Raw genomic sequence first — 11245 nt, 5'->3', positions numbered from 1 at the left:
ATAATATTTTTTCATGGATGACCCAAATAAGAGAACCGTCTCACAAAATACGACTTGTGAGACCGTCTCATACAATTTTTTGGCTTTAATTTAACTCGAGTTCTCTATAAAAACAATTATGATGTTATGTTTCGATATTTATTTACTTCAAATAATACATCTTTTGTTTATTTAAATGTAACTTCTCATGAGAAATGTCCACACATTTTTATTTTTTTAAAAAAATCGGAAATCGAGAATATGTCTTAATGTGGATGAAAAAGCTTACGTTTGTCTCAAAATTAAATTAATAAATTAGAGAAGATTTTCAAAGAGATTGGTATTGTGTGTCTCGATGACTAGTATTCATGATATCTCGTTCCTCCAAAATCAACGCGCAGTTTTTTACAATTAATAATAGAAGTCAAAACCCTTTATAATACATTTAGATTGAGGTATTTGAAATCATGAATTTTAAATTAATTTGATTTTTGGCTTGAGGTTGATATTTGGATTTGTGGGGGATTTCGGATATCCGAGATGATGTGAAATGTAAAGGTTTCAATATGATTATTTTGAAAGTAATTTGAAATTCAAGAAAAAAAGATCGACAACAAAAAAGATTTCAAAATTTTAATTTTAATTTCGGATAAAATGGATACAATGAATTTCAGATATGAATTTGAAACTAAATAAATACCTTCAAAATTCTTCCAACCAAATGCAACTTGAATTAATTTATGTTGACTGTATTTCAAATTTATCTTTTATTAATTTATAAATTTCAAATTAATCGATCCAAACATAAACTCAAAATCCTCTAAAATGAAGTTGTCTTTGAAATCTTTCCCTCAAATCTAAAAGTCATTCATTCCAAATAAAAAATAATACAATGGTAGTTGAGAATTTGAGATGGATTTAAAATACTCCTAAGACAGGAAATATTAAAAATTTTTTAAAAAAATTTCTCAAATATAATTTCTTCTTCTAAATAAAATATTACATCCGAATATAATATTATTTTTTCAATTTTATTCACAAAATCAATCTTTGTTATTGCGAAATGTGATTCTAAATATAGGTTAAATCAAAGAGACATATATTAATTACACTATTATCATTATACAATTCAATTTTGTTGGACATCGTGAGTAATTGTAACATAAGATAGCAAAAACTTATGTGAGACGGTCTCACGAGTCGTATTTGTGAGACGAGTCTCTTATTTGGGTTATCCATGAAAAAGTATTATTTTTTATGCTAAGAGTATTACTTTTTATTGTGAATATGGGTAGGGTTGACCCGTCTCACAGATTAAGATCCGTGAGACGGTCTCACATGAGACTCACTCCATAAGATATAACACAACTAGATTTAAGGATTTAGTTCGGTGTTATTAGTTGTTGACTCGATGTAATTCATTAATTTATTTAATATTATTCAAGTCATTTTAAATCTAGGTTAAATCAAAGAGACATATTGTTTCTCACGAAAATTGTGGGGCGTTTCAGGCACGTGATCGTGCCAAAGTTGTGAAATAATCAGACTTATTTAATAAAACGTTGTGGATCTCGATTTGATCGTACGTTCTAACTCCTTCCAAATGACTCTAAAAACGAAAACATAAAATGAGGAATATGATGAAGTTACGGGAAGAATCCATTAACAACATCAAATCTAATTATGCTGCTATGAACTTGATCAATGTTTTTACAAGGAAGATTGATGAACATATGGAATATTTAGAAGACTTTGCTACTAGAACTAGAAGTTGAAATAAACAGACGTAAAATTGACATAAAATTCTGCAGAGTTTTGCTGTAGCTTGTTGTGTTGATTTGTCGATGCCTCTTCTGATTCTTTTCCTTGCTTTTTGTCACATTATGCATGTTAGTTTAGTCTGTATTCTACGATCTCTCCACGATCTTCCATGTTGGGTAGTGGCTTTGACTCGTCGTGTCGTGCTTTTCCTGGGCCAACTGCAACTCTCTCGAGCTTTCATCTGTTTGGCTTTTGCTTATGAACTTATAAGATTTAGGCTAAACACATATATTAATTACACTATTATCGTTACACAATTCAAGTTATGAGACAGATCTATTATACGATCTTAGATCTGACCTATAAAAATTGTTATTATGTATGTAAAAAATATTAATTTTCACTTCGGATATAGAGTAGGTTTCTTGTGAGACAGTCTCACGAATATTTATATGTGAGACGGGTCAATTCTATCGATATTCACAATAAAAAGCAATACCCTAAGCATAAAAAATAATATTTTTTCATGGATGACCAAATAACATATCTGTTTCACAAAATACGACCCGTGAGACTGTCTCAAACAAGTTTTTGTCTCGGATATAAATCAGATCGACCCGTTTAACGAATATAAATTTGTGACATCGTCTCACAACATATCTATTCAATTAAATATTATAGTCATTGACTTGGCCAAATCTCCTAAATTTTATTTTGTCCTTTTATTTTGTTTGGTTTTTTTTTTTTTTTTTTGTTGACGATGAAATGTACTATCACTATTTCACAAAATAAATATATAAATTAACATAATAGTACGTAAATCTAGTTAATCAAATAAATATATAAAATTACGGACAATTTTTAAAAAATTCGTAATGGTAATAATAGTAAAATAAAAGAATTATTTTGGATTCGACGGAGAGATAAACATGTGGCTCTTCTATATATTTCCCCCATTAACGATATTTCTTTTTTCTTATATATATTTCCCCCATTAACGCAATATCTTGACACAAGACCCTCTACTTTAATCCGGAGAAGAAGAAGACTGAAAAGATTTCAGTCTCTCTCCGCTGTAATTCTTCGCATCTCGATTTGTTATTGGAAGCGACTGTGTTTTCATTTCTTCAACGCAAATTGTATCGGCACCCTTAATTACTGGTCGGAATGCACTTCTCTCTGGTTTTGTGTCTTCTTTCCATGCATGTAATCTGTCCGCAAATGGGTTTTTCGTTTTTGAATTTATGTTTGGAAGTTTTGAGTTTGTTGATTTTTTAAATAAGACAATATTTCTAGAAGCTCTATAGTTTATTTATTTTAAAAATCTCTCTTGTCCGGTTTTTTTCATTAAACCCTGAAAGCTGCTTTCGTGTGAGAGATTTGAGTACAGGAAACATGGCGCCACCTGTCGATTTCTTCACGTTGTCTAAAAAAGTTTGATCTTTTGGCTGAATAGAACGTTTTTTTCAACTTGAAGAAACACAACAATGGTCGGTGGGCTTGCGCTTTTTGTGTTGTTTAGCTTTGAGATTATTTTTTGGATAGAAATAAAATTTGAACCGTTCGTGGAAGCAGAATTTTCCATTTGATTATTTCTTTGTTATATTCAAAAATGCCATTTTTGTGAACTTTTAGCAGCTTGAGAGCCACGCAACTTTTTTTGGCATACTTTTCTTACGTTTGAAATGCTGTTAAGATTATTCTTCATGTATAAAGAAACTTGTAATTGTTACTCTTTCGTTGCCTTTCTTTAATTTCCTTTTACAATTTCCCATATTTTTATATTCTTAATGTATTTGTTTTCATTTTCATGACCTATTACATTAACCAAGACCAATTCCTAGAACGTGCCGTTAGGTTCTTCTGATAAACTTGGCCTTTTTCCTTGGGATTGTTCTGTAATTATGCATATGCTTCTTTCTGTAGCAGTATCACATTATTGGTTTATACAGTTTTTTGGGTTTTGTGTAAGTTTGTGTTGTTTATGGTTGTGGGGTAATATTTTATATGGGTATGATGTTTGTGACAGAGACTGGATCCACAGGAGAAAAGGGTAATTCATGGAGGGCGACGAATTAAAAGATTTGGACTGCCAGAGGACCATGGATGGGTGGGAGAGTAGCAACAATGGCTCGGGCAAGGCCATTCTTATCCCAGCATGTTGCTTAAAAGCTAAAGCATCCCAACCTGAGCTTGGTTCCAAGTCCCATTCGACTGTTGTTTCTGGATGGTTCTCTGAAACACAGCCGTCCTCCGGTATTCCCGATTATCCATTCTCTGTTTTTTTTTTCTTTTTGAAAGAGCGGCCTGGTGCAGTGATAGGAGGGCTGGCAGGTCCCTCCACCCCTTAAAATTTTTGCAAAACATTTTTGATTTTATGAATAATACATAAGACAAAAAAGGGGCCTGGTGGAGTAAGAGGGCTGGCTGGCAAGTCCCTCCAACCCTTAAATTCGTGCAAAACTTTATCTGATTTATATGAATAATACATACACAAAAAAGGGGCCTGGTGGAGTAAGAGGGCTGGCAAGTCCCTCCACCTCTTTAAATTTTTGCAAAACATTGTTTGACTTTATGAATAATACATACACGTAAATCCATTCTCTGTTTTTTTTTTTCTTTTTGAAAGAGCGGCCTGGTGCAGTGATAGGAGGGCTGGCAGGTCCCTCCACCCCTTAAAATTTTTGCAAAACATTTTTAATTTTATGAATAATACATAAGACAAAAAAGGGGCCTGGTGGAGTAAAAGGGCTGGCTGGCAAGTCCCTCCAACCCTTCAAATTTGTGCAAAACTTTATTTGATTTATATGAATAATACATACACAAAAAAGGGGCCTGGTGGTGTAAGAGGGCTGGCAAGTCCCTCCACCTCTTTAAATTTTTGCAAAACATTGTTTGACTTTATGAATAATACATACACGTAAATACGGTGTGAGCCTCTATGAATTTTTAGAGATATAATTTTGCCTTTCCTATCATGATCACTACCCCCTGGCTCCCCACTTGAGGAAGTGGATGGATTGTGTGCTTGGTTATGTATGTAGGTTATTAATGTGATTTTATTTCATGGACATTACAGATAAATCTGGGAAGCAAGTGTATTTCAACAATCCAATGTGGCCAGGTATATTTCCTACATTCTTGCTCTGTTTTTAAATTGATAGAATGGATTTGCATCTCATTTTACAACAAGAAATGCAGTCATACACTTAGATTTTTTGATGTTGCGAGTTTGGCTCTAAGAATTTTTGTCAAAGTGGCAAACGCAAGGGCCATTTCATGATTTTGGATGGATGCTCTTGATTTAAGTTCCCTAAACTTATATGCATCGAAGGATTAAGGAATGGAATAGAACTGTATCAAATAAAATTCAAGTCACGCCCAAATAAAATGTCTATAATTCATAAATTTGAGTACTTGTGAAATTCAACCATCTTTACTCATATTCCAATGTTTACAGCGCAAAATTAATTATTATTAAATGTGTCATTACTCATTGCAGGAGAAGCACATTCCCTGAAGGTGGAGAAGATTTTGTTTCAGGAGAAGTCAAAATACCAGGAGGTTCTGGTTTTCCAGGTTTGGCATCTTCAATTGTAGAATATCGGATCATTTATATGTGGGGAAATTTCTCGTCCTTATGAGTTCTAAGCTTGTCCTATTATGTTTTTCCAGTCCTCAGCATATGGGAGAGTACTTGTGCTGGACGGCATTCTTCAGCTGACAGAGAAAGATGAATGTGCTTACCAGGAGATGATAGCCCATCTCCCCCTTTGCTCTATTGAATCCCCCAAAAATGTATTTCTTGATTCTGTTTGTCCATTTTGTACTATGCCCCGCTTCATTACATCTTTTTTACTTCAGACTTTTGAGAATCATCTGAACTCCTGCTAATTTTTCTGTTGATAACAGATTGTGTGGTCCTCGTACCTAAACTGATATAAATCTTCGCCTCGGTGTTAGACTATAGTTTCAGTTATTTTAAAATCTTTATTTGTTAGCTTCAAAATTCAAGTGGTTGAGTATAGTGTCTTGCTGTCTTTAACTCTTTCCTGGCTGCTTATAAGCTAGTGATAATCTTAGATGTTCACTGCCTATACTTCCATGCAGTGACTTTTGTCTTTCGAGCTTTTATAGATTCTGAATGAGCTGGAATGCCATGCGATTTATATTAAAATTTTTATTTTTTTATTTACCAACAATATTATTTTGACTGCGAAGTTTTTTGTCCCAAAGTACTTTGTGTGCCCTGTAATGGAGAGGTGAAATGCTTTCTTCTGCATATGGTCCCATTCCACTTATTGTAACGCACTTTCAATTGATGCCTCTGGCTGCTGTTCATATGATTTCAGGTTTTGGTAGTTGGTGGTGGTGATGGTGGAGTTCTTAGGGAAATTTGTCGTCACAGCTCCGTGGAGTTGATCGATATTTGTGAGATAGATCAGATGGTCATAGATGTCAGTGATTATTTTGTGACAGTTATTAAACAATTCTCTTGAATCCGTGTTTTGTTAGGGTTGTCAAGTTTCAGTCTGTATTACAGGTAAGCAAGAAATTCTTTCCGGAGTTGGCTATGGGTTTTGAGGACCCTCGTGTATGCCTTCATGTTGGTGATGGTACATATATCATCTCCTGCGGAATATTTTGAAATAAGTTCACATACTAAATTGTTTATGTTTCATTTATATATATATTTTTTGCTTGTAACACTGGCAGCTATTGAATTTTTAAAGCAAGCACCTGAAGGGAAATATGATGCAATTATTGTCGATTCATCCGACCCTGTGGGTATGTGCGCTGATAATAAGAGAACCTATTAAAATGATGTATTTCTGTCAGTTGTTACTGTTGGTTTGATCTCGAGTGAATCTTGGGCCTATCGCCTTTGATTGTGATATATCTTATTCGTCACACTTTTTTTGAAAAATTTGATTTATAATTACAGGTCCGGCTCAGGAGCTGGTGGAGAAACCATTTTTTAAGAACATTGGTCGAGCATTAAGGCCTGGTGGTGTACTCTGTAACATGGCGGAGAGTATGTGGCTCCATACGCATCTAATCAATGATATTATTTATATTTGCCGCGAAATATTCAAGGGTTCTGTTCACTATGCGTGGTCTAGTGTTCCTACATATCCAAGGTAAGATGCTCTCTACACCAAAATGATTAACTGGTACAATAACTTTTCATGTCCTTCATATTTTTCGTTTATGGTTCGACAGTGGAGTTATAGGGTTTCTTTTATGCTCCACGGAAGGGCCACCTGTTGATTTTGTTCACCCTATTAACCCTATCGAGAAGCTGCGGGGTGCTCTCGAGTTTAGGAGAGAACTCAAGTTTTACAACACAGAGGTTATCTTCTATTCTGTTCTTATCGTGCATCACCAGTTTATTTTTATCAACCATTCGATTTCATTAGGAAATGCTAGAAATGACAGGTTTCTGAACCACCTCAAAATAACACGGCTCTATAAAATTTGAGCTCTGTCTCGAATATTAACTAGCGGGCGATATTTGGCTTAATTCGATTCTTGTGCACCTTTAATGTAGCTCTTGTTCTTCCTTTATCATCCTCACATAAATATAAAAACATAGAGATTGATTGCATATACGCAGAAACCATGAAATAGACTCGCTTACGATTTGCCTATGTTGATTCGACAGATTCATGAAGCTGCCTTTGCCTTGCCCTCTTTCGTGAAGCGGGAGGTGGCAGCTCTTCATTGAAACAAGTCCACCTATAAATAGATTTCTATATGCATATTTTGGAGTGTGGAGGGCGATTTTCGCACAAGTACATCGTGTTTCAGGTTGCTTCCTAGTAATTCTGAGTTTGCCAAAGATGTGTAGAATGAGCATACATGTAACGTGGATTCTTCCTCGTGTAGTTTTGTCCTAGTAATGGACTTTCTCTACTTGGTTATTATTAAATATCACTTTACTCTAGATTTGGCTCGAGTTTGATGTATACATATATGATGGTGTGTCTCGACGCTTGCAACCAATTGAAGTCAGTCAGTCGATTATTAACTAATTATATAAATAAATTCAAAATGGCTTCAGTACTTGATAATTAACAACGCAAAGTAGTAAGATAACTGAATAATTATATATATATATATATATATATATATATATAGCAAAAACTTGTGTGAGACGGTCTCACGAGTCGTAGTTTGTTAGACAGATCTCTAATTTGGGTCATTCATAAAAAAAATATATTATTTTTTATGCTAAGAGTATTACTTTTTATTGTGAATATCGGTATGGTTGACCCGTCTCACATATAAAGATTTGTAGGACCGTCTCAGAAGAGACCTACTTTATATATACACACACCACATTACCATGAAATTAAGGAATACGACCATAAGTGTTTGATCTTACTATTTAATTAAATTTGAGGTTGTTATACCAAATATTGATTTTGTGAAATATTACTTAAAATTACAATTATATCATCATTATTTAGCTTTAGTGATGTAACTTTTAAAAATTTTCCTAAAATATTCTCTTTCTATATCTCCAATTCTATGTTTATCTGTATTTTTTTAATTTTTTATCTATATTTTTAAATTTTTAGATAGTATATCACTTCTAATAAAAATACTAAAAATCGTTAATCTGAAATAAAAAAAGTATCATATTTAGATAAATATTTCAACTGAATTTAATAAGCATGGCTCAAGAAATATGGGATTTGGTTGGATTTATATTGTGTTGTTATTTTCTTCCAACCTGTAAATTTTTTTAGAATCTGGATATTCTGTTAAATTATTGTATTTATTGTTTGTACCAAATAATTATAAAACTTATCGTTAAGTGATAATGCTTATTTTGTTAGCTCTTTCATTTTTTAACATGAGAAATATTCATAAAAATACATAAATTTATGCAATTAAAGAAATAAAACGACTACAGATACAAAAACTGAGTATATACCACATATTGTATTTGATATAAAAAATCGGATCAATCCATGTCATAAATATAGTGAAGTGTATTCAATGTAGAGATTTAATGACTTTCAATGACTTTTTTTAAATGATAGATTTATGTGGATTTGGTAGATTTTTATTGACTCTTGTAGAATCTCACAGACTTGTAATCAGAAATCCATGGACTTTTGTAGACTTTTTGCAAAATTTTGATAGACTTTTTGCAAGATTTTGATAGATAACTGTTAGTATTTTGTCCATACATTGTTGGAATATGAGTGTCATCAACAACCCCAAAAGAAGAAAATAACAAATAAGTCTCCGACACAAAACAAAATCAATGAATAGTGATATTACTCAAACTCTTACAAAAACTTTCATAAGAAGCTAACAAGAATATACATTTTTTAAATATATTTTGTTAAATTATCTCCAATTTGTTCATCTCGGTACAATATATGATGACCCACTGTTGATAATTTCTTAACTTCAACAGAATGAAATATAGAAATTGAAACATATTTTTTTTAAGAAACTGATAGACCGAAGCCTTCATGTACACTACTAATGAATTCTATATATATTGGACATTAAAAAGTCACTAAATTTAAATAAAATATAGTTATTTAAGTATAATAATATTTTCCAATTCAATTGATTATTATTATAAAGTTATCAATAAATTAGATTCATACCGTGCCCAACTTCTTCAAATTTTTTCTCCTTTTTTTGTTAATAAAAACAATAAAATTTAATATTACAAAATGGTGAGACATGAGACAATAAATAATAATGAGATAGTAGTAACAATGGATGCCTCGTCATGTTTTCTATGATATTTTTATAGCTGGATTTTTTAGATTGTCCTCGCGGAATTTTTTTATCTTGTTATTGTTTTCTTATGTTATAATTTATAAGTGTAGTGATAATCTCGAGGATAATTTGAATGAGAAAGAGATATATATGAGTGAGAAAGATATTTTATTTGATTAAAAGTCTACCAAAATCTCTAAGGTGAATAGAAGACAATTTTTGAGTTTTTATAGTTGTACCTAGAGTCTTAAGATTTGTACATAGAGAATTATATTAGAATCATTGTAAATCTATGGAAATATTGGATACCTATGAATTTTTATAGATTTTTAAAAATTCAAGTTTGAATACCACTGTACTTTTTAAGACTCTATAAAAATCTAATTTGGATACCACAAAACTTTTATAGAGTTTATAAAAGTCTATGTTCAATACCTCTAGACTTTTAAACTCTACAAAAGTCAATAAAAGTAATTAAATTTCCAAGATTGAATGCACCCCTAATAGATCCGTTAGATCGTCTAATGAAGACTAAATAATTATCTTACATATCATTATAGTTATTTATTTTATAAAACTATGATTATAAAATAACATAATAAATATTTCAAATTTTACTTTTTTTTACGAGTAATTTACAAGTAGTGTAACGAATTTCTCGTTGATTCCATATTCTCTCGTAGAAAAATATTCTATGTACCTCCACAATCACTTTTTTTTTACCATCTTGCCCCCAGCCGCCCACCGCGGCGTCCTCCTTCCACATGTTTCACCTCAACCCCGTCCTCCTTGTAAATCTCGATCTTTTTGTCGTTCGAGTTCTTGGAATATTCATTTCTACAGTTGCCTTGGATAATAACAGTTTTGGTAGTTGCCTTTGTATTTTGAAAATCATCTATCATAGACCTTTATGGCATTTTACCTTAGCCACCTTAGATAATGGAAAATTTACTTTAAAGATTGACAATGCCTGTGATAATATTTTAGGTTTGCAGGGCTATTTTTGTGTTTTAAAGAGTAAACGTTTTTAATAACAAGCTTTATCTTAATAACATGATAATTCATAACCGCTACTATTTAATTCACATTGGATAAACACAAGTAAACCACAATGATTAAATCAAAAGCTCGTCAGAAAAAGGTGTTGTAAAGAGGAATCAAACTCCTTACTCAACCAACTCGAACGTCCATTTGAAGACTAAAAATCTATTGTTCTATCCGTTTCTATTGATTGATTCATGTTTTAATCTTGAGTGATGCATATAGTGTTGGCACTTCTCATCAAGGTTCATGGTGTAAATTAATTGTTTGATATCTTACTATACATGTTTATTCAATTTTTTTTAAATGTTTATTCAAGTTTTTTAGAAATTAATAAATTGCAAATCTGAACTGCTATTTAGAGGAAGATACGCAAGAATAGGGGTATTAATGGAAAATTTAAAGAATAGATGACGTCTTCACATCAATTTTTAGTCTCTTTAACCTTATTAATATTATTATTATAATTATTTCAAAAAAATTATAAAAAATATTATTATTTTAATAATAGATTACACTTAAAAAATAAAAAAAATATTATTATAATAATAATATATTACACTTGAACCTATTATAAAATCGGACAAAGAAAAATAATATATTTGAGATTTATAGATGGATCAAAACCTTATTTGAATTGGAAGGGTTAGTGATATTCCTTGTTTCGCAAAAAACGCAATGCGGTTTCGTATATGTCGCATCACGAGAAGAT

General features: G+C 31.8%; 1 protein-coding gene across 3 annotated transcripts; it reads left to right on the top strand.

The window, feature by feature from the left end:
- Window positions 1-2720: 2720 nt before the first annotated feature.
- LOC142540155 (spermine synthase) lies at window positions 2721-7775 on the top strand. 3 transcript variants are annotated; one of them, XM_075646111.1, is made up of 11 exons: window positions 2721-2901; window positions 3770-3996; window positions 4820-4864; window positions 5243-5319; window positions 5416-5538; window positions 6093-6197; window positions 6284-6362; window positions 6457-6528; window positions 6686-6881; window positions 6964-7093; window positions 7406-7775. In XM_075646111.1, exons 2-11 carry the CDS (start codon window positions 3801-3803, stop codon window positions 7466-7468), a joined length of 1086 nt encoding a protein of 361 aa, XP_075502226.1. In that variant the 5' UTR covers window positions 2721-2901; window positions 3770-3800; the 3' UTR covers window positions 7469-7775. The 3 variants fall into 3 exon arrangements, with proteins under 3 accessions (XP_075502226.1, XP_075502246.1, XP_075502236.1); XM_075646131.1 differs by having other exon boundaries at window positions 2722-2901; window positions 6284-6356; window positions 7406-7773; XM_075646121.1 differs by having other exon boundaries at window positions 2726-2815.
- Window positions 7776-11245: the final 3470 nt, after the last annotated feature.

The sequence above is a fragment of the Primulina tabacum genome, chromosome 1, assembly GCF_025594145.1.
Source record: "Primulina tabacum isolate GXHZ01 chromosome 1, ASM2559414v2, whole genome shotgun sequence".
Lineage (NCBI taxonomy): Eukaryota > Viridiplantae > Streptophyta > Magnoliopsida > Lamiales > Gesneriaceae > Primulina > Primulina tabacum.
The sequence above is the reverse complement of the archived record's forward strand: the minus strand, read 5'-3'. Positions and strand labels throughout refer to the sequence as shown.

Coding starts and splice junctions, on each gene's coding strand:
- LOC142540155 (XM_075646111.1), top strand. CDS start 3,801: ATGGAGGGCGACGAATTAAAAGATTTGGACTGCCAGAGGACCATGGAT. Junction 5,539..6,092: donor CTATTGAATCCCCCAAAAAT/GTATTTCTTGAT, acceptor ATATGATTTCAG/GTTTTGGTAGTTGGTGGTGG. Junction 6,882..6,963: donor AGTGTTCCTACATATCCAAG/GTAAGATGCTCT, acceptor ATGGTTCGACAG/TGGAGTTATAGGGTTTCTTT.